Source organism: Euwallacea similis, chromosome 14 (assembly GCF_039881205.1).
Source record: "Euwallacea similis isolate ESF13 chromosome 14, ESF131.1, whole genome shotgun sequence".
NCBI lineage: Eukaryota > Metazoa > Arthropoda > Insecta > Coleoptera > Curculionidae > Euwallacea > Euwallacea similis.
In genome coordinates this window covers 2,470,987-2,495,254 of record NC_089622.1, presented here as the reverse complement: position 1 = coordinate 2,495,254, position 24,268 = coordinate 2,470,987, and the positions used below count along the sequence as shown (strand labels likewise).

The 24,268-nt window shown below is 33.0% G+C and overlaps 3 protein-coding genes across 3 annotated transcripts; 1 reads left to right on the top strand and 2 right to left on the bottom strand.

Moving 5' to 3' along the window:
- Nucleotides 1–6,497: 6,497 nt before the first annotated feature.
- Nucleotides 6,498–9,339, bottom strand: Mps1 (Monopolar spindle 1). The gene is made up of 6 exons (XM_066397239.1): nucleotides 9,025–9,339; nucleotides 8,200–8,971; nucleotides 7,729–7,994; nucleotides 7,479–7,642; nucleotides 7,150–7,367; nucleotides 6,498–7,097 (listed from the first exon to the last, which is right to left on the bottom strand). The coding sequence occupies exons 1-6, from the start codon at nucleotides 9,066–9,068 to the stop codon at nucleotides 6,831–6,833; spliced, it is 1,731 nt and encodes a 576-aa protein (XP_066253336.1). The 5' UTR covers nucleotides 9,069–9,339; the 3' UTR covers nucleotides 6,498–6,830.
- Nucleotides 9,340–10,181: 842 nt separating this feature from the next.
- On the top strand, nucleotides 10,182–17,961 carry LOC136413418 (actin-binding protein IPP). Its single transcript, XM_066396964.1, has 8 exons — nucleotides 10,182–10,654; nucleotides 11,290–11,573; nucleotides 11,630–11,898; nucleotides 11,955–12,195; nucleotides 12,244–12,590; nucleotides 12,644–12,861; nucleotides 13,361–13,445; nucleotides 13,592–17,961. Exons 1-8 carry the CDS (start codon nucleotides 10,457–10,459, stop codon nucleotides 13,735–13,737), a joined length of 1,788 nt encoding a protein of 595 aa, XP_066253061.1. The 5' UTR covers nucleotides 10,182–10,456; the 3' UTR covers nucleotides 13,738–17,961.
- A 366-nt stretch (nucleotides 17,962–18,327) lies between these two features.
- On the bottom strand, nucleotides 18,328–24,266 carry LOC136413362 (uncharacterized). Its single transcript, XM_066396877.1, has 15 exons — nucleotides 24,066–24,266; nucleotides 23,917–24,015; nucleotides 23,573–23,866; nucleotides 23,275–23,523; nucleotides 22,761–22,916; nucleotides 22,357–22,710; nucleotides 21,831–22,310; nucleotides 21,257–21,502; nucleotides 20,620–21,209; nucleotides 20,073–20,335; nucleotides 19,843–20,019; nucleotides 19,491–19,786; nucleotides 19,318–19,441; nucleotides 19,073–19,271; nucleotides 18,328–18,771 (listed from the first exon to the last, which is right to left on the bottom strand). Exons 1-15 carry the CDS (start codon nucleotides 24,264–24,266, stop codon nucleotides 18,360–18,362), a joined length of 4,140 nt encoding a protein of 1,379 aa, XP_066252974.1. The 3' UTR covers nucleotides 18,328–18,359.
- Nucleotides 24,267–24,268: the final 2 nt, after the last annotated feature.

Below are 24,268 nucleotides of genomic sequence, written 5' to 3'. Positions count from 1 at the left end.
TCGATATATAAAAAGTTTTTTAAAAATGTTAGGATCTGCTGGATCCCTACCCCCCTTCCCTGCAGCCACAAACAGAATTCCATTCTTAGATTTTGATCTCTAGCTTCAAGTGTAGGAAGAATTTTTGGTTTAAAAAGTTTCTTACCACTTTTTTTACAACATATTTTATTGATTTTCTCGAACATCTTCTATAGCAGAAAAATTAAAACTGGTACAGATGGATTTTAGGTCATTCTATATAAGAATCTGTCTTCATTTTTATCCTAAAAAAAACCCTAATACTTTTTGAAATCTGATCCCATAAAAATGCACTGAGTTGACCATTACTATAGGTAGTCATCGTACCTACTAAACAAATGCACATTTCAAATATCTAATTAATTTTAAAAAAATCAAAATCGGCCAAGAAATAAAGATTTTACAAGGGTGGTAAGTCCTTAACCCGGACGCACTGTAAATACTTTCAAACCCTATTGTAAGACTTAACTACGTTCAGTTTAAACTTTGATTAACTTTGAGTTCTCCCACAAGAAAATTCATAATAATACACTGTTTTAAACATAATTTATTAACTAGCCTCACTTGTACAATCGAACCTTAGTTGATTTAGATATGCCTTACTGCCAAATAAGGTCAACAATTTTAGGCTTATTGTTAGTCCAAGAGTCGGTGCTGCAAATTATGTTTGCGAGCAGAAATTAAAATCATTAAATAAGTAGTTAATCGTCACTTTTGACCTTAAAATGACCATGATAGTCTTTAAAGTTTGCTCGACATACTGCGAATAATTCAATAAGTTCAAATCTATAAATTAAAACAATTATTGTGGTTTTGTCACTTAAAAGGAATGTACGGCATTGATTATACAGTACCAAGTTAAAGTAAAGTAACTTTTATTATATGCCTTAAATTCATCTTTAATATACTGTATAAAATAAATGAAAAAATTCCGATTCGCAATTGACGAAATCATGGATGGATACTTGGGGATTTTAACTAACACTATGCTGCCGTATGCAAAATACGACATGCCTTTACGTTGGTGTTTCCAACACGACAATGATTCTAAACGTACGACAAAAATTGTAAACAAATTTTTGAAGATAAAAGCGTTACAGTCATGGAGTGGCCGGCACAGAGTCCCGATCTGAATCCCGTAGGAAACCTATGTGATTTAATTGATAAAAAAATCCCAACATCCTGAAAAATTCAAAAACAGTGCTGAACTCTTTAAGGCCATTAATATAGCCTGAAACGCTGTGCCCAAAGAAACTATTGAGAAACTTATTGGTTCTATGAGAAGATGTCTAGACGTTATCGAAAATAAAATACTAAATATTAACTTGTTTTATCATTAATCATTTTTCTTCACAACGTTTCTTTACTTTTGCTCGTCGTTCTTTTAAATATCACTCAGTGTAACGTTATTGTGAGCAGGAAAAATTCTTTTGTTTTACTTTTAAGTCGTATTTATCTAGTACTTATATAAAAAAATAAAATATGTTTTTATTTTTAATATTCATTTAAAATATTACAAAAACTTAAATATTTCTCCACTTTTGCTCGGAACTGTACATAACAAGTAATTTTTTTATTTTTCTCAAATATGTTCTGTACGCTTAAGGCGTATTATTCAGTTTTTTTAAATTTTGTTTGAGAATAACGCCTCACAAATAAATAAGAGTTGGTGGAACAATTCCAGGCACATCATTCTCAGTTAAAACTAGTTGAGAATAACATTCGTCCTTTGCTCAGAGCTCGGATGAAAATCTTTGACAAAAAATCTCACGATTTTAAATGGTTACTTTAAGGTAAGTTACGATCGTAACTGATTATTATAATCTATTTAAACCTTTTTCTCTTTTCTTCCATAAGTTTTTCAAACCTAATAGCAGCCAAGTGAGTATAATTTGAGTCTTGTCCCAATGAATAAAATTTGTAACAATGACGTAAACTGGGAATTTCTCAATAATTACTAATATCTACTGAACATCGATTTTATGACATTTAATCATTATCGCTGAAATATGAATGTTGGTAACTAACCGCTTAAAGTAATTTATAAAATTTACTTTTAAATGGATGCACAGACTTGTGGAGGCCATGAAATGAATCTTCTTACTAAGCGTACGGGTAGATACTGAAAGAGAATTTAGAATATATGGCTAATCTTAAAAGGTCAAAACTTGTTACCAATTACCAACTGCTTACGCCCCTGGTGATTTATAACATACCGAAGACGGTCATAATTACCTTGAACCTTCATTTCGAAGTCCATTAGACTTCTACCGACTAGAAACCGTAGTAAATAACATCGTAGAGGCAGAGACCTATTTATTACTAGTGAAGAAACTTTACACTCAAACACATGGATATGGAGAGCTATTAACTGCAAGAAGAAAATAAAGAATATGTCCAATTGAATGGGTATTTATATGCTTTCACATCATTCCTCAAGCGAAATTACTTTCTAAAGTTCATCAAATCCATCAAAATTTTCTTAATTGAGAAGCGCTCTGAAAATAAAACGAAGCGCACATAGACGTGTGTCAATCCAACTAACTCTTTGGAACTTCTGTAAATTTCTCAATTTTCATAAAATCAAGAAAACGGCAACGTTGCGCTTAGCTTTTATTTTCAAAAATGCACGTCAAAGATTGGCAGAATTGTCTATACCTGACAAAAATGTCTAATTGTCTATCACTGCCAACCGTTCGTAATGAGCAAAGAAAACCGCAAATCGGTTATCTTAACCGTTTTCAATATTTCGAAATTATTAATGAATCAGGGAATTTCTCTATCATTTTATTTTTAAAATTCAACGTCACGTATCGACAGGAATGTAAACGAGCTGATTTAAAATTGCCATTCGTAATTGCTCGGACAATTTAAGCACCCAATAGAATTTTGGAAAAAAAATCAAACACGTTCCTTTCTCTGTTTGATCTTTTCCAAGAAAACGCGTTGGTAAATGTTTAAATGCAAACAAACCCATACGCAATCGAATTTGAAAACATCATTCTTCGTCTATTTGCTTATTTATTTAAAGAAGGAATATTCAATGTTTCAGTACGTGTATTTGAAGGTTCTATTAGTTTTCAATTAACAATTACAAAAGAAAATAAAAGAGGTCATTGGGTGATGACAAATATGTTCAAATGGGTCATTAATTCGAAATGAAAGACCCAGGAATTATAGTGATGGTTAGGCAATTTCTAAAATTGAAAGAAATTATAAAATAGGCAGAGAAGAAAGAAACACGCAAGGCATTAATTTTGCAATGCATTAAATTATTTGCAATAGATAATTAAATTCATTAACTCTTAACATTTTATTTTACAATAATGACATGTAAATCGATTCAAGTCACAGGAGGCAGTAAATGTTATTTATAATCCAGAAATAGTATTTGAACAATTTTAAGATTTTTTTTAATCACCGCCAAAATTTGAAAATTTTCACTATTCTGAGACAATAATTAATTTTCTATGCGTTAAGATCCAGTTCAGAATTTTATGCTTAATATCATAAAATTCCTGTGTAAAAAATAAATGTGAAAATTACTGTATGCAAACAACTAAGTTTTGCATTACTGGCTAACGTAGCCAAATTAGAATATTTCGTTTAAGTTTTTAGTAAATATCTTTAAATACAGGTATCTTTTGTTCATTTTTCACTCATGGAGGTGGAATCGATTAACAACAGTAGTTTAGAAAGTTCCACTTTTAAAAGAATTTTCATTAATTGTGCAACCAAAGCTTTGCCTTACTTGAAATGCATTTTCAGAAACAAAAATACTGTTATAGTTTTTTATTTCCAAAAATTAAAAAATATTTTTTAATAATTTACTATATTTTAAAATGAGAAGAGGGTCTTAATATTGCAGTCAAAATAATAAAAATTCTTAAATTGATGATCGCTTATATGTACATTAAATAAAACTGTTAATAGTCAGCCCACAGAAAATATTTTAAAGTTATTAAATATACAGGGTGTTTCATAAATATACCGATAAACTTTCAGGAAATGTGGAGCTCCTAAAAACAAATATTTAAAACGAACAAAGTTAGGTCCGAAATAGCTTCGTTTCCAAGATACAGAGTGTTTAATTTCTTTTTTTTTATATCTTTTAAATATTTCCAAAACGGTTTGAGATACGGACATAAAACTAGAGGCACATTATGGCGGGATAAATGTGCGTGGTCTGGAATAGGCAGAATATTTCCACTTACACCAGTGGCATCACTGCGGCTATTTAATGGGATGTTTATAATTAAAAAAATGGTACTCCACTGACTTTTTTTAAATATAAATATATTTTTTTCAATATTTCATCAATTTTTTATAAAAAAAGGCCTCTTAGTATTTTGTTTGTGACGTAGCCGTTTTAAAGTTAAAAAATAATTTCTCATTCCTATACCTACCAAAAAACCGGATAAGTTTCCAAGTGCGATTTATTTTTAATTTGGGGATATATTTTATTAAATAAAAAAGGTTTGCCTTCATGTCCTTTACCTTTATTAAAAGAAAATTTAAATAATTTCTCCTAAAGAATTAAGTTAAGTTTATACAGTATGCATATCATTTTTTCCTATCATCCTTAATTCTAAGCTAGAATGCTATGATTCAATTAATTTTATATAACTAATTTTGTTCTTTAAGTGTATATGACTTATGTCACATAATAGCATTTTCTGGTATTTCCCTTTTCTATAGATGTATCTATCATATTCGCATTACACCTTAGAATTAGGGATGTACTATACTTTAATCAACTTACAAAACGAAATTACTCAAAAATGATGCAACTTTTCTATAGGTAATTAAATATTAACATAGGCTTTTTGTTCGACGCAATTTCAAAACACATCAAAATAATAGTAGGGTTCTGTTTAAAATTTTTAAGTTTTGACCATTTCTTGATGTCCAGATTGATCCTATTTTTATGGGCATCCTGTACAAAATATTAGACAAAGTTTGGCAGCATACTAAAATATGGGCCGTCTACAGTATTGTGACAAAAAAGAATTACAAAATACCTTTCCGTTTGTTAACAATTTGCAATTTTGCAGAAATTTGCATCAGTTACTTTCAACACTCAATTAAATATATTTTGAAAATTATTAGTTCTAAGATAGCCAACGTATTAATAAACTTGTATTAACATTGAACATAAAATCCAAAAGTGCAAGAATGTATAGGCTGTTCCATTTCAAATAAGTAAACAAGTATCGACTTCAGGTACAACCAGAAGCGTAACGTCATTGAAAATATTTTAAGTAAAGTCGTTCTAAAACTCTTACCGAACCACTCTTAACTTTGGTATTCAGTTTTCTCAAAACGTCTAATGGTGGTTCCCGGTATTAGGTCCTGAAGTTAAAAAAACACTTGTGATGGAAGAAATATATTATCAAAATTCAACTTGTATGCAATATGAATTTACTGAAATAATGCGAAAAACGAGTTAAAAAGTGAATAAGTATGTAAATAAAGTTTCGTTTTAAATTGTTTTTTTTTTTTTACTTCATGTCCATGGTACCATTGAAACTGCTTTCCGACGATATGTTGCAACCATGCCATATTTAAAAAACTGACCTAAGGTGGTTGGGGCGCATTTGGTAGAATATAGTAAATTCATCATACCCTCAATTATTTTTCCCCATCATCATGATAGACGTGTTTTTAGATTTTTCCGTTACCGGTAGAATTTCAAGATATTGGCATTTATATTTTTTTTAAATCCACACTATATAACTAAATCAAAACTTATTTCAATGCTTTTATAAATGAATTCTACACTGTCGTCGTGTGTTTTTCTATAATGGTGATAAACTCTCCAGAAATTCACTTTATTTGTCTGGTTATTATCTATATAAATTTACACCTATGTAATTTTGACTCACAGTTAAATTTTTTTATAAGTTATATGCATTTTCTTTGCTTGTGTCCCATATAGCCTTATATGTATAAGTGCAATAAGGAAAATTTTAATTACATTATATGAAGTATGCATTTTAGTTCTCTTGATCTTTTGATAACTGCTCTTTTTCACTAAATCATAATCTATCACAGTACATTGATTATAACTAAAACTTATAATGATCAGTTGCCACAATAAAATACAATTTATGTAGATATATATGTATATATTATTTTTGTTCCATTTTATGAGTTTTTTATTTCAATTGTAGAATAAGTTGCAATATACTGATCAGTTTTTAACGAAAGATGACTGGGAATCTGGCTCCTCCTGCAATCTAATTACTTCAAGTTAGCTTCAGTAGATGGCTTTGAGGTTAAAAGTCTAGTGAACGCATCTCACATTGAACGGGTGTCTCAATAACCATAGCATCAATATATGGATGCCCCAAGTACCTCAGAACGCCTAGGTTGACCAGGGAAAGGCGTACTGACCCAGAGGGAGAAAAGAATGGGAACCTTTTTTTGTTTTTGGAATGTGAATGTTTTTTATTCAAAATTTATTCATTCGGCTGTGGTTGCCTCCTTTTTATCTTTTCCATATTGTTTTTGTCCTACACTTGTATTGTTTAACCCAAGGCTATTTATAGATACTTATTAACAATAAGCCATGTTGTGATGATTTTTTATTTAATATTTAAAAATTATATCATGAAAATATGTCAGTCCAAATAAGAAAAAAATAAAGATAACCACAATGGCTTTCTATAATAATAATTCAATCAAAAAAATTTTAAAAAAACACTACCGCAAGCCATCCCTCATTACAAACAGAAGTTCTGAGATTTCCATAATTAAAAATCATACATAATTCTATGACTTTTGATAGAAAAAATACCAAACGGGTCTTATTAAATACTCCTCTGCAAAAGCTCGTATTCATCAATTAATTCGGCCACTGAAGGTCTCGCTTTTACATCGTATTGCAAACAACGTTTTATTGTACGTATTACAGAAGGAGGCACCCAATCAGCAGGAGGAAATGAAATTTTATGATTCGGGTCTACAATTGCCGTTAATTTACTCCATAACTGCTTCAGATCTTGAAACGGTGTTTTCCTATAGACCAACTGATAGAGAATGCAACCAAGCGACCAGACGTCCGACTTAAAATGGATCTAAATAAAAGAGTCGCTTCATAAAAAAAATAATATTGTGTATTTTTTTTACCTTATATTTAGCTTTTCCATAACTAGGACTGTCCATATTGGCATTGGTCTGCTGACTGAACGCTTCTGGACTCATGTAGTTGCATGATCCTTCTTGATTGGATTTAAAGACACAGGTCATGTCCCCTTGTACTTTGCTTGCTATCCCGAAATCTATCAGTTTAAGTACCTCTTCTGCTCTGATGAAATTTGCCGGTTTTAAGTCTGAGTGGATGACACCTAGATGCCGCAAATTCTATAAAGCTTGATAGACAGAATATTCAACAAATGAAATTGCGATTCAGGTTAATTTAATTATTGAAGTTGGAAGACATTGTATTAGAAGCTCACCATTATCATGTATTTGTTTGACTGCATATAACATTTCCATCCAATAAAACATCAACATATGGTTAGGTAAATTTGACTGATTTGAGGCTAATTGCTTTAATATTGCACTTAAGTCAGAGCTGCCTTTTTCTAGTACTACTGCTAGTTTTTCATCTCTGATTTCACTAGAAAATTTCACGTGACAACAAGGTCCTACTATTGAATTTATTACATTCTACTTTTTTATAAGGGCTTCTGACAGTCAACTTACTAATCAAACATTTTAATAATCCTATCACAAGTTTGCAGGGTTTCTAGTAACTTTACTTCATTGATATAACCACTTGACATTGAGCTATCTGATAAGCATACTACTTTGATTGCCACTTGGAATTGCTCATCTGGATGAACACAGCAGAAGACTTCAGAACTGCCCCCTTTTCCCAACAAACTTATCACTTTGTACTCAATATTATTTACAACAATTCGATTGTAACCATCTTCGGCAGTGTATATCATAGGTTGTACATATTGTACCTAAATAAAAGTAAATTTATGGTATTCATCCTTTATGCATGTATCTCATGTGTGCATTGGAAAAATAAATAATAATGACCCTTCCTTTTAACATCTTATCTATTAACAGGCATTTTCCAATAAGGAAATTGCAAAACATTTGTTCTTTTTACATTCATGAGGATCCATTTAATGTATCATAATTAAAGTAAATTCAAAAACTTACCATATGATTATCTGGAGCATCGACCATAGGAAACTGAAGAAAATTATGAGATTTGTCCATTGAAAATGGGGTTCCATGATTTTTCTTCACAGAATAAATAGTATTCATTGGCTTAGTAATTGGAGTTTTAAATAATGGCTGATTAAATTTCCTAGCACTCCCAAAACTTGGAGTTCTCATCACAGTTGGATGTTTAACTTCACTTTGGGGAATAATGTTTATTTTTGGGGTCACAAAGTTTCTCTCAATTTTCTTTAGAGGAGTTTGCAAGGCTAACATCGAAAAATCAACATTGAAACTGTCATGCTGGTTCTCTGCAGCCATTGGTAACTTCAATGGGACATTTGACGTTGAAATATTCTCTTTATTTTCAACTGCATGTTCTTGAAAAACTAAATTATTCCATGTTTCTTCAAAAATGGGGGTTAATGTTGAATTGTAAGAAATTGTTGATTTGGAGTTATTTAGGTTTATGGGCGTTAAAGGGTAGTGAGGAGGAGGAGGAGGAGGAGGAGGAGGAGGAGGTGGGTTTTCAAGTTCCTCTTTGTTTTGGTCACATAACGCAGAATTATTTAAAAGGCCTTCACAGAAACTGTCATTTAAAATTCTGGATAAGTCTTCAGAAACAACATTGCTTTCTTTCCCTATGTCCTCATCATATTGTTCAGATTCAGCTTCTTCAGTTGAAGAGGTTGAAGTATCTAATAGTTGTCTCTTAATGTCCTCAAGGTCTATGGGAGGCACATTGAAGGTTCTTCCTGGCACATATTTCCTATAAATAAAAATATTAGCAAATATAATAGAGAGTACTAGAATAGTACTTACCATTTGATAGTAGAAGTTAATGAGTTTTCTTCCTTGCTTTCCATATTTGCTTGGCGCTTTGTTTTGCTTTAACTGAAGACGAACTTATGAAAAGATACTAATGGCTAGAAGATCATCCTATTAAGTAAATATAGGTAAGTATTCAATAGTAACTCAGTTCAATCCTTCTCCAATATTTTTATTCAAATTTTTACCAAAAATTGAAGCGGCTTTTGGCAAGAAAGTCAAACACCAATGCCAAAACGTCCTAACGGTTCCGAACCAAGCCAGCTCGTATACAGCGTTGCCAAGTCTCCTAATTGTTATTTGTATGAATAAATATTAGAAATCTAATTATATTTAATACATAAACCATTACTTTTAAAAATATAAAGAAATTATTATCTTTTATTGGAAATAAAATATGTACGATAGAAAGGAACTTTATTTCGTGTGAATTTGCGATTACTATACAGGCGATGTTATCCACCACTGGCAGACTATTGGTGTTACCCGGCACTTGAAATATACTATGTGACATGACTAATTGGTTTAAAGAGGTTCACTTTTCACCTTTTTACTTATAGAACACCAAGTATAGCAGACAGAACTACCGAGTTAAATATCTTCAGAACGAAATACCGAAAATAAAAGTAATAAAAACAAATACTAAAAACCAAACCTAACAATATTGGTTTATAGGTTACGAACGTATTGGGGCAGTGTTGCCAAGCGTAGGATTATAATAATATTTGTATCACTTATTGCACCCTCAGTACTATCATAACTTTAATAGTACCATGCCTCATTTTCGTACTATTTTTCTAAACCTTGTAGCCATTTCACGTTATTTTTCGTAAGACGAAAACTACTAAAAATTCTCATTGAGATTGCGGCACGATTTTCGAAATTCCAGTTTGAGACAACAAACCGTAATAAATTTGTGTTTTGTTCGGCGTTTGGTTCATTGCACGATGTGTACGAAGTTTAAACACTATTTTAATTTTAATTTTATATATTTTTTAACACAATTTCGTCTTTTTTAAGGATATTGCAGACGTACTTTTAAATCTGGCTGACGTCACTCAGACATTCTTTAACTTTATAAAGGGCAGTAATCATGTGACGTGTATGTTTATTGTGTAAAAATCCCATAGTATTATTTAATTTAAAAACCTGACAACGCCGATTATCATCAATAATCAATCATCAATCAACAAATAAAAAATGAAAATATAATCGATTACTATCACCAAAAGAAAACAAATTATTTAAATTAAAGCAAAATCAATTGTATTTTATGTAAATAACGTGTTACATCGCGTTCCAAACCTTCCTTATTCTATTATTAGCTGTAATGGGATTTAACCAGAAAATAAACAATATTTATTTATCTTCTGGTTGATGCGTCAAGAGTTTAACGTGAACTGTGCCTATCCAGTGCTCCTTGGAAATGGCACCTTCCAAGCTATTTAAGTTTAAACATGAAGCCCAGAATCCAAATGGCAAGAAGAGCAAATTCAAGTCTAGTCAACCTGCAGACAATATAAGTTATGACTTTGCCTCGAAGTTATTGGGAAACTTGAACTTACTGAGACGAGACAAGAAGTTTTGTGATGTTGAAATCAAATTGGGCAACAAGGTTTTTAATGTAAGCATAAGCATGTGTGTTCCTATTGATTTACATGAAAGAGACTGTGATACTTACTAACTAATCAAATTACTCTTTAGTAAAAATATAAAAGTAAAAATTTCTTTTGATATCACATTTCATATTGAGTATTTATTGATAATTGTAAATAATTTGGTCAATTCTCTACTTTTGAGATCATTTATATGCATATAACTGTTCTAAACTTTCTTCTCATTTTTGATTAAAACATGTTATTTGTGATTATATAAAACACAATACTTGAAATAATGTAATTCGAATATCACTGGAGGTGTAGATATGAAAAAAACTTAAATTGTTGCTAATATTTAGTATATTTTCAATGATTGGTAAAACAATAATTTGAATTTTTAAAACTGATTGTTCTTATTTAGTCACCCAGTATGTGCAGGATGTTAATTTTACTTTGTCATGCTTTTAAGTAAGACTTTCATTTTTTTACATAGAAATATCATTCAGAACAGAATTTAAATGTTTTTTCTTGGGAAACTAGAGAAGACATTTTAATTAGTTTTAGAACGATCTTCCTATATCAAAAAATTAATATTTTGCAACTGTTTAAAAATATAGCAAAATTGAGTGGCTGAACACTGTACATAACATAACATTTCTAGGCTCACAGAGCAATTCTCGCAGCCAGTAGTCCTTACTTCCATGCCATGTTCACAGGAGAACTTTGTGAAAAAGATCAGAAGTGTATAGAACTACATGGAGTGCATCCTAGTACCTTTCAGATAATACTCGACTTTATGTATTCAGGAATTGTTACTGTTAACAAAGACAATGTTGAGGATTTAGTGATTGCGGCTGACATGTTTGAGATTGTGGAAATTATAACTGAATGCACATATTTTCTTATTGACCAACTACATGAAACTAATGCCATCGGAATTTTCTTGTAAGGAGCTCATTGAAGCTTTTAAATATGACTTACAATTGTCTTAATTTTTGCAGATTTGCCCGAGATCACAATATACTTGAATTAAAAGTCTCTGCAATTAGGTTTATTGAGGAGCACTTTCCTAAAGTAATAAAGGAGGATGAAATTTATGATATTGACAGGGAAACTTTTACTAATTTTTTATCATCTGAGTATTTAAAAATTGATTCTGAATGTGAAATTTTTCATGCTGCCATGAATTGGATCAACCATGATATTGCCAATCGCAAACAATATGTTTTTGATATTTTGCAGAAAGTCAGGCTGCCTTTAATCTCTTTTAGTAAGATATTTTAATCCATAAATTAACTATTTTTAATTATTTTAAATATCTTGTAGCATTCCTTGAAAGGGCCATCAACGAATGTCCAGACACAAGTCTGAAGGTTGCCCTTAAGTCCGTTCACAATGACATGGTGAGCCAAAAAGGGGCTCTAGTGCCCCTTAATGTTAAGCCAAGAAAATGTGCTAAGAAAGATATTTATGTTATTGGGGGATCGAAGAGGGAACTTCATAGTGTTTGGGACAGGGGTTTAGAGATGCATTATGTCTCTATTGAGAAATTCGATACGTTCACCAAGTAAGTCTTATTCTTGAGAATGCTTTGGTACTAACTGGGTTAACGTAGGAAATGGACGGAAGTACCTGATATGCGTGTGAACCGCTTAGTTCCAGGTGTAGCCTCTTTAAATGGCCATATATACGTGGTAGGCGGGGAAGAGGGTTCAAACATCCTTTCCAGTTGTGAACGATATGACCCTATAACCAAAATCTGGACTGATGTGGCCAGTATGTTGATTTCCAGATGCGAATTTGGATTGTGTGCTTTAGACGGGTATTTGTACGCCATGGGTGGGTGGGTGGACACAGACATCAGCGGTTCCATTGAGAGGTACAATCCTAGGATTGATACGTGGGAGTTGGTGGGGAACTTGTCTGAGCCGCGGTTCAGTATGGGACTAGTGTCTTATGAAGGTAATTGGATTTTTCTAAAATTTGTAAAAACGACCACGTAATTTTTAATTTAGGATTGATTTATATGGTGGGTGGTTGCTCCCTAAACCAAAGAAACATGCAAGATCTGATGAGTTACAATCCAGTCACTGGGGAGTGGCAGAAGTTACCTTCGATGACTGTTGCCAGGTTTCAAATGGGGGTTGCCGTCTTAGATGATTATTTGTATGTTGTGGGCGGCACTCATCGGCAACAAGTATTAAGTTCTGTAGAGAGATACTCGTTCAAGAAGGTAAGTAAACAAACTGCAAATATATTATACTTTTTTCATTTACTTCCAATAGTATTTCAGAAATAAAATCAATTGTACAAGGTATTGATATTCGTGAATTTTCCCGTAAGAAGTGTATATGCTTCATGTCGTGTTCCCACTTGCATTTCCAGATATATAACAAAATAAGTAGGTGCCTATCATATAAACTACAATCATTAAATTGCATAGTGTACAAATCTCAACATTTTAAAACCTGCAGGGGCTATAAGAAAAAAATTAAGATTGAAATTGAAGTTTGACACTTTATATATCTTAGAGCATTGAGAAATAAAAATGCGATTTGCTATCTTTAGTAAAATAATTTATCACTCTTAGTACGAAAAAAATTTCTGAAAAAAAGAAATATAGTATAATGGAGAATTCTGTACTTATGCCTCTAAAAAAGAAAATAAAATCATCTATTCTTCTTTAAAGTATTAATTGTGATAGTGCTTATTTTTTTAATCTTATATTTCAGAACAAATGGGAGATAGTCCCAAACATGAAATTGGAAAGAAGCGGTCCTGCAGTGTCGGCCATAGATGGGTTTCTTTATGTTATAGGTGAGTTTAGAATTGGGAATTTTAAATAAGAAAAGTCATTGAATGAAATTGGATTGATGATGAAATGTTAACATGGAAAAATGGAAGAATTTTTTCCTATAACTTTAACTGATTTGCATAAATTATAAAAACAAAATTTATTCGAGGTGGAGCCCAAATTCACGCTACTCCTTTTTATCGGGCTCAATGCACCATTTCCGCTGTGGAGTGTTTCGACCCTTACAAAAACACTTGGTCTGACTGTCCTCCATTGTCACAAACCAGGGCTGAGGCTGGAGCTGTGGTTATATGATCTCTAGATTACGTCGAGGGATCAGAGGCTCATTAAAACATTGAGATAATCATTATAGGGATCGTGGGTCTGATATATGCCAATTGGTGGACATAATTTTACCTAGAAATGTGTCGCTTGCTTGTTGTTTGACACCTCACATCGTGTATATTACTTTAAATGTAAATTTGGCTATTCAAGGTAAGCTAATGGCTGATTCAAGCAAGTTATACGGTGTGTATTAATGTACAAGGTGGTCCAAATTCGATGGGATTCTCCAAAAGATAAGTTTGTAATCTGAAGAGTTGTACAGAAACTGACATGCTTTTTCTATGCTCAATTTTAATAAAACAATTATTCGAGCCATTCACCTCCGTCTACTAACATTTCTTCAACTATTTTTCGTAACTTTTGATCCAGAAAACATATAATATTTATGTAACATAAAAAACTGGTATTATCAGCATAAATGGTAATGGGACACTAAATTAGGCAGTAGTCGATCTTGCATGTTACGTATGTATATTAAAAATAATTGTGGGCTTAACATACTGTCTTTGAAACCTCCCTTGCTCATACTTTCATATGACCGTTTCTGAGAAAACCTCAAATCCCATCGATTTTTGACCAGGCTCTATATAGAACGCTCGGTATATTTTGCAAACCGTTTATACGAATTTTATGAGATTATATATACAGTGTGTCGAAAATAAGGATGTCTAGTAAAATAATTTTGCAGATCGATTTGCACCATGAAGCTACTAGTTTGAACGCGCAAATTTTCTCCCTGTAACCAAGTCTGTATCTGTTACCGTTTAAGAGATGCTTATGCTGGACATCTGTATTGTGGAAACACCCTATATAAAGTTTTTGTAACATATCTGGTATCTTGTCCTGGACTTTACCAATAACAATTCTAGCGAAGAATTTCTAGCTACTTGGAAAACTTTTGGTGAAGTACAATTTATCGTCGTATATGTCGTCACCATCGGAATACATTATTGTTTTCGATATTTTATTTCACTTTAATTTTACATTTCATTAAATCGAAACGTTCAACATTTAACAGGTATGAACGCAAATCATTTGAAACTAAAGAATGCGCCAACACGGAAATTTGCCAAGCGCCACTGTTCTGCGGTTTAGCTGTCATGACCTGCTTCACCATATTTTGCATTCGGCGATAGGCAGAATTCTTTTGTACTCTGCATACATTATGGCCAGACAATTAATAAGAAGATTGATATATGGTACGTATAAAGATATCATGTATTTGGACTTATATCCTTATATACAGGGTTGCTCATTAGTGCGTCAAAGTGCGATATCGCAGTAAATATAAGTTTTGGAAGGAAATGTATCTTAGTAAAGTTTTTGGGGAATAAAAGGTACGTATTTTTAAATTATTTTCAAATGTACAGGGTCTGTCATAAAAGTGTGGTAGTACCAAATTATGTTTTTTTAAATGGAACCCCCCAATTTTTTTGCCATTTTCGGATTTATCGTCAAATTTTAAAGCCAGTTTATGAAATAGGTCTTATATAAAAAATTTACCATTTTCGAGTTATTTGTGAAAATTCGAAAATTTTGATGGCTGCAAGGTCTCACGGAAATCAATGCTGTTTCCTAACCGTTGCGAATTTTGGAATCGATCTTATGAGGCTCCAAGGCGACATAATAAGCTACGTTTTGACATGTTTTAGTTTAAAAAAAGTTTTCCATAACCCTCGAAATAGGCCTCCGAAGTTGCATGACTTCAATCCTCAATAACTTGCTTATTTCAAATGGAATGCCCTACTTTTCTCGACGGCATCGTGTTCAGAATCCAAAAACCTACAACTTTTGTTAACATCACCCTATCCCTAAACCCAACCGTTTCTGAGCTGCCGAAAATTGCCCCTTTTTTACATCTAAATTTGTATTTGAAGTCGCATCGGTTTTTTTTTTGTCAGTCGGGGTTAGAAATGGTAAGAACAACACCTAACTTTTTCCTAAAAGTATTATTCTCCGACGAATCAACATTCACTCAGAATGGTAGTCCAAACCGTCATAATCTCCATTATTATTCAATGGAAAATCCAAGAATAGTAAATCAGTGAATACGCAGCGGCAGTGGACTGTAAATGTTTGGGGTGGTATTATAGGCGATTTTATAATTGGGCCACATTTTTTTAACGGACATTTAAACGGTGTTAAATATTTGCGTTTTTTGCAAAATGATTTGCCCCAACTTTTGCAAAAAATTCCTCTAGTTTTGAGGGAAAATATGTGGCTATAACATGACGGTGCTCCAGCGCACTTTGCGGCAGATGTCAGAGAGTACCTAAATCAAGAATTTGAAGGTAGATGGATAGGCCGCGGCGGACCCGTTTTTTGGCCACCAAGATCGCCAGACTTAACAAAAATAAATTTTTTTCTATGGGGACACATAAAAAACGTTGTGTACCAAATTGCTCCGACGACTGCAGAAGATATGAAACAACGCATAATTCATGCGCTTAGAAATACCGTATCCATTGATATGTTACGAGAAGTAAATAGGTCTTTTCTGGCAAGACTTCAACTGGTTTCTGATCGAAATGGAGGACAATTTGACAATTTATTGTAGATATAAATAATGTTGTGAAAATAAATAATAATAATTAGTTGTAAATAATATAAAAATAATAATACAGTCATCGAAACTCATGGAAAACGTCAAAATGACACTGGACGTCACCGGACATCGCGTAAAATTTGCGTATGGTGACGTAACCGATGCGACTTCAAATACAAATTTAGATGTAAAAAAGGGGCAATTTTCGGCAGCTCAGAAACGGTTGGGTTTAGGGATAGGGTGATGTTAACAAAAGTTGTAGGTTTTTGGATTCTGAACACGATGCCGTCGAGAAAAGTAGGGCATTCCATTTGAAATAAGCAAGTTATTGAGGATTGAAGTCATGCAACTTCGGAGGCCTATTTCGAGGGTTATGGAAAACTTTTTTTAAACTAAAACATGTCAAAACGTAGCTTATTATGTCGCCTTGGAGCCTCATAAGATCGATTCCAAAATTCGCAACGGTTAGGAAACAGCATTGATTTCCGTGAGACCTTGCAGCCATCAAAATTTTCGAATTTTCACAAATAACTCGAAAATGGTAAATTTTTTATATAAGACCTATTTCATAAACTGGCTTTAAAATTTGACGATAAATCCGAAAATGGCAAAAAAATTGGGGGGTTCCATTTAAAAAAACATAATTTGGTACTACCACACTTTTATGACAGACCCTGTACATTTGAAAATAATTTAAAAATACGTACCTTTTATTCCCCAAAAACTTTACTAAGATACATTTCCTTCCAAAACTTATATTTACTGCGATATCGCACTTTGACGCACTAATGAGCAACCCTGTATATATTAACTTAGAAATTTCTCTATCATGTTTAAACTCGGTTTAAAACAATTCTTTTAGCCAGAGTAATTCGATGCGTTGTGTCTATTATTCATTTGTTTTTCCTGTTAGACACGTGTGTCAACGTTTGTTTTCGTACCTATTATATCTATAGTTATGTTTACTTGCGTGGAGATTTTGGGAAAATTTAATGACAATATGGTGTAAAGAAAAAATATTGATATTTTCGACTATATTTTTAAAGGCATTTAGCTGAAAGAGTTCCAAAATGAAAAAAAATTATCTAAAATTTAATATATTTTATAAAAAGTCCTGTTTATATTTAAAAAAAACGGCGAGAATGACAACAATCTATCTTCATTTTTTACTCACGTGTACAAAATCTCATAAAATATTGATAAACGACTTGGGAAAAATAGAAGAGTGCTATTTCCGTAGAAAATTCACCATTACTGATAAAAAATTTAATTATTTAAAGCAATTTTTATCGTAAGCAGCAAAGTTCTTGGTTGTTTACTTGCACTGAATCAGATAAAATAATAATTGCTTTCAGTAACTTAAACAATAAAAAGCAAATAATTTATTTACATCTCTTTGAATATTCATCGACAAAATTGTGTCTCCAGATACTGCTAACATAGGATTTTTTGATATCCTCTGTTGCATTTTAAAAAGTTGGTTTTATCTTTCCTTAACTAAAGATTGAACAATTTTGCCCGTGAATCCTAGAAATATGGCTTTCATGTTATTTTTTGGGAATATATTTTATTTAAGTTTTTTCTATTATGTATTACGGTTACCTCTGTTAATATAAGAATAATACATAAAATTTCGTTAAAATTCAAAATTAAATGTTTCATTATGATGTTGATTATCACATGTCATTGTGAAGAACCTCTTTAGATGCAATTGTGCTATAAACAGCAATTTTTCCTGATCACAAGTTTGTTCTTTTCGTAATTAAAATAAGAACATAAAAATTTCAAGTTACAACTCTATGTTATAGAACTTTATGGAACGTTAAATAGTCTTTCTACACTTTAACTTTCATCGATTCAGTTTATGCATTATGTATAATTTTTAAGCTCATTCTTCACTCAATCAAAATTCCTGTCCAATTAAAATTTCCAGTTCTCCAACGAAAAAAATAATTCTCATAAAATTAGTGTACAACAATCTTGTGATTACAAGCAAGATAACATTCCATCAATAATAAAATAAAGCTTCGTCAGTTTTACTCCATAATTAGCTAACCATATTCTCCGCCACTGTGTAAGTAATAAACGGATACTCCTTGATCATTCCTGTAGACTCCATGATCCTAAACAGTGTCAAAGGAAACGCGGGGAAATATGACAGAACGCAACTTTTCAATTCATGCATGCTCTCCTCATTGATCAACCCATGGCTTTCATAAATTTGTTTTATGAACTTCAAGAAGCCCGCGACAGTGTCGTCACCTTGAAACATGACTCTCTGAAATTTCCTACGGGCCACATTCACCCACTGTCCTTTAATTTGTTCTCTCCTGGCAGCTTCATCGATTAATTTATGCAACTTTGTCATGTTTACTACTATGGGAACGCCATTTGTGGATATGCCAGAACAGTTTAGAATGAAGTGCCACCGTCGTTCGTTGGACCAAAATAAGACATGGCTAAAAAAGGAACGTTCTAAGGTAAAAAGTTAATATTACAGTAAAGTCAACCTTGATGAAGTTAACCTTCATAAACCAAAAAAAGTAGAGAGAATATTTGTTTGAGTTTTTTTTTCATGTATTTTTTCACAAGTTTGTACTATGTATTTATAACGGATGTAAATAGTCTTTAAAAGAATTGTATTATACGCCAAAACGTCGAGATTTGACTAACTTCATAGTCGGTTTTACTGTTCTAGACCTCAGATATTGAAATCATTCAGTCAGGCACGAATTTTCTTTACTAAATAGAATAACTTACGATAGAACTTGCTTAATGTGAGGCCGATCATTTGGTTCATACATAAGCATCCAAGACACTAAATCGGCAAGTATTTGATTCTTTACATCTCTGGCTGGTGGTAGAGCAAATGAAGCCTTTTCTAGGTTTTTCAGGATGGTGGTTATATCGGTACCGAAAGGGTGTTCACCCCCAGATACAATGAAATAAATAAGCATTCCTAACACATTGATAAAAGTCATTCAAAGCTTTAAAGTATTTTTTACCAGCCACTTGAATATCTGAGCACAAAGAGCACTCCATACTAGAAGCAATTTTGTACTTTCTGTAGGTCTCTTGAGAGAACCAAATCAATGAAGTCTTGGGGGCAGCAATCAGCTTAAATAAAGCCTTAAAAAGTCTTTTATATTCACCATAAAAAACTTTAATCATGACTGACCCTATTGATTCCAAACTCGGCTAATCTGACAACTCCGTTTATATCCACGAAAATATTTGAAGGCTTTAGATTTCCATGCACTATGGCTTCAGCCCTTTGATGGAGAAAAGCCAGACCATTTAAAACCTGCTTGACAATGTCCATATGAGTCAAATGAAAAATGTTATTTTCAGAGCTTTCGTTCAGCATAAGAACGTATTGTCCAATGTTGTATTCGCAGAGAGGGGTGGCCAGTATTAGATCATTTTCGTCGTAGTCACAAATAAAGTAGTGCAGAATGTGCTTGTTCCTCAAGCCTATAAACCCAAGAAAAATTTAAAGTATTATTTAATGTAAGTTTGGCAATAAATACCCAGAAGTGGGTTTATCAAATTTTTTAAGGTTTTGCAAACACAGTACTCGCTGGGGATTTTCTTTATTGCTAGAGGATAATTGTTGCTGCTCAGGCCTAAGGTTACAAAGTTGAAGTTCCCTCCTTGAGAAACAACATAATTTTTTTCTGGATATTTGCATAGCCTCACATCACCACCTATAAATTTCCCTTTAAATAAAAATCATCATAAACGTTTGCAAAGCATTTACCTAAAAGTGATTGATTGAGTTTAACATCCTGCAACTGCTGCAACCTTTCAGTCCACCTGCTGTTTTTCACGACCTCCGAATACTTCGTGTCGTCAATAGTTTTTCTGGAATCTTCTTTGGCGAATATCGGAAACTTTGTGGAGGGTTTTAAGTCTTTTTCATCTTTTATGAGATTCTCGATTGAAGACACTAAATGGTAGGCGCCACTAATGGTTTTGAATCGACCCTCTAGTTCCTTCTTTTTATCTCTTGATTTAGCAGTGCTATACAATGATTAGTTATACTATATATGGTGCCCCAGGATTAATAGTACACAAATGTAATTAGTGGATAATCTATTTATCTATCAATAATTTATCTAATAATCTTTCAAAATCTGTATTCGAAAATAGGATAGATAATATACATTTCCAAAGGAACTTTTTTGAAAAAAAAAAATTAGAATTGACCATAATCGCGACAGATAATTCGAGATTCCTTCATTGACTATAAAAAATCGCATCCTGTACATACAAAAGTTGATGTTAAATTTTGACATTGTTCTCACCTTAACAAACTCATTTCTTTCTCAAATAAATCTAGGGGTTCGCTTTCAAGCACCGAAGGCAAAACATTCATCACAGGTATATTAATATCTTCCCTCAAATCCTCACACCCATTCAGCACCTTCTCCACATAGGATAACGACGACTCTGCCTCAGATGAAAACGTTGGGTACTGGATTTTGACGTTATTCGTAATACAGACATCTGGTAGAAGAGTTTTTCCATTGACTGGGAAATGTAGCAGTGTGGATTCGAGTTGGTAGATATTCTTGAGGGTCTCAGAGAGATTTGAATAAGCCAGCGAGCAGATCGAGGTGATTAATTGGTGGAAGGTGGCTTGTAGTTCTGATATAGCTTGCCGTTCTGAGCGATTATTAGTGTTACGTTGCTGGTAAAGAAATTGACGAATGAGCTGACCATTCTTACGATTTCTGGCCTCCTGTTTTAAACCCCAAAACGCTTTAGTTCTAGCTATGATAATTTCTAGCAGCTCCTTAAGGTAATCCACAACGACATTTAAAGCTGAATCTAGGATCATTGCATTGGGAGTATTTTCGTAGTTCAGAGATATTTTCAAGTATTGCATTGCAGCCTAAAGCATCTACATCATTAATTGCTCCAGATTTTGATAGAGTTCACCTTTAGTTTTCTTTTGTCTATTCTCATTTTCTCCCCAAAAAGAGACCAATTGTTTAAGGAAAACTTGCAATTTTTCGACTTCCATTCCGGAAATGTAGAAATAAAGCAGGGTTCTTCCCTTTCTGAATTCCGTTGCTGGTTTTGCAGGAATTGTTTGAGAGATGTAGTAATGGGGTTAAGGGTGTCTGAGTCGGTTGCAGTGTAGATAGAGCCAAAGAGATCGTTCGTCATAAATGTGTTTTCTTTCTAAGATAAAAAAAACGATAATAAACAACTATTAGAATCACTGAAGTATCGTGCTTTGGGGCGTTAGAAAAAGAGCCTGTGATAACTAATCAAAGTTTCAACTTCCTGTATTTGCAGAATATAATTTGTAGCGTGTTTTACGCCAAAAATTTGTGAGTAGTCATAAAAAAGATTTTTATACTTGTCCTAAGTTATGAAGTAAACACAACTAATAACGATAAATCTGCATAATACCAGTAAAGTTCCAAGCATTGACAAAAATAAAGGATTATTTTCAGTTACATCTAAGAAACATTGAAACCAAAAGTTATCGATGTTATTTTCGTACCATTTCCTCATTTGCTTCAATATCTGCTGGCAGGTGAATATCAAACAAACTATTTTTCACTTCAGACAATTGATCCTGGGGCTCTAAATCACTGCTGACAGATATAACAGACTTAGTATCTATCTCCTCTTTTGTCGTTTTCTTCTGTACTATCATTCCAACTTCCTCCTTATTTTTGCCATTTTGCAGGTAATTGGTTAAAGTGTTTGCATTAGCTGCCAACTCTTTATTAGTAATTATCGTCTGTTCTTTGATATTACCAGTAGAAGAATCGCACTGACTACAGTTCTTCGACGAAGGCGTCTCTGTTATCTCCATGTTCTTAATTTTAGTAATCTTGGCCTTCAAGACTGTGGTCCTACGTTTTGATTTCTTGATATTAAACAACGGCTCGTTCTTATCCAGGGAAGCTTTAGTATCCGATTCAATACCTTCCAGCAGATTAATAAAACGTCGCAACTTCTTCATTTTCTTCTTCATCTTCATCAAATTCAGTTCTTGTCTCAGCCAATCAATATACACTTACCAACTTCAATCTTCTCTCTTCAGGAAAATCCTTCTGGAAGTAAGTGGCAAAATCTGCAGGCAAAGACTTAAATGCCTGCTTAACCTGGATGTAATTATCTTTCATCCACTTCTGCCCAATATCGTTGAAGGTGCAGATAATTAAAACTATGTAAAAGGCCAAGTTGAAATATTTTTCTTTACTTTTGATGATACTCAGGCATAAGACTGCTATAGTAGTTGCCAAGAACTGACGAATCAGCTTCAATTGAACTTGAATATTGAAGCCTATGTCTTGCTCGTTGTAGCATACTATATCTAGAGCTATCAGAAGAAGAAGCTTCTGTTTGTCCTCGTTATGGGAATTTGTTAAGACCTAAAGATAGCGTTTTGGTTTTCTGTAACTACTTGATTAATATAGCTAACCTTCTGAATTAGTTCAAATATCTTAGACTCTAAAATGAGCTTCAGGCCGTTTTCGGTATACTGCACTAAGTAGTTTATAAGAGTGACTAACATTTCGGATTCAGAATCTGATACTTTTTCTTTATTGAGTATAAGTTCGATAATTTCTATTCTCCTCTAAAATCAGATAGGATATATATAGATCTCATACTTATATTGCACTCAATGGATCGTTTTGTGATAAATTAGAGCACATACAGGCCCTAGTAACCAATACCGCGATTCTGTAAATATTTGCATGTGATGTTAGGTAATGCACTTTGGTAAGAAATAACCAAAGTTAGAGCAATCTAGCTCTATAAATACACATCGAATATTACAGATCAATAATTTAAATACAGGAGTTTTCTATAGAATTGAAAAAGTTCCCCTTAACTTCGTAAATTTGCATGAAAAGTTTGTGAAAATTGAGAAACAATGCATATCTAAGAAGTTAAGGGCGAGTTCAATTTTATAGAAACCACCCTGTACACACTTTTATATACTCCTTAAAAGAAAGATCCTTTTTCAGCTCGAAAATTATCCTCTCTGATATCAGAAAAGGAGGTTTTGAAGTTTTAGCCCCAGTCACTGTGGCATAACAAAGGGCGGTTCTATAATGATTATCCTCTTTGGTGAAATCTGCCCCATGATTGATGAGAATGTTGACTATATTGAAGTTATTTCGGAAACATGCCGTCATCAACGGTGTAACTCCGTTGATATTTGTTATATCAATTTCAACCTAAAATATCCTAAAGTTCACAACTGAGCTCCTAATTCTTATAACAAACCTTCGCATCTAAAAGAATGGAAATGAACTTTTCCCACTCCCTTCGCACTGCAATATGCAGTATCGTGTGTCCATTTTTGTTAGTGGCATTGATCTCTACTTCAGACACTTTAGAGACCATTTGCCAGAACTCCATAAAAGTAATTTCATCCCAGAGTTTGTGTTCTAAGGCTGTAATAACAATGTTCTCTCCATTATCCACTCTTATCGTCGGATCGGCGCCCTTTTCCAAAAGTAACCTTATGAGTTCTAAATGCTTGTGTCTGATGGCCCAAATAAGGGCCGAGGTGTTGTTCTGTGAAGAATTAAGCATGAAAAAATTTGACGAAATATTAACGAACTTACAGGACCGAGTTCGTTTACATCTACGCCAGCCTCAATTGCGGTCTCCAAGGTGTCTATTTTGTTAAGAATGACGCAGCCTATGGCGATGGGTAGGGTCATCTGCAAAATTTTCATAGCAAAGCCTGAATTATACGAATTAAAATATGTACCACTTCTTTTAGTTTTAAAACATTTTTGATCTGTATTATTTCAGAAGCGCTGAAGAACGAGCAAGGGTTGTACTTTAGGGTTTTTTCGTCGTCTTCCACTTTGGGTTTAGATTTGTTGTTTTTTCGGGTTTTTCTTCGGGAAGCCATAGTAATAATTTCTGTTGTCAATGTCTGCCAATTTAACAGATTGTCAATGAGCATGT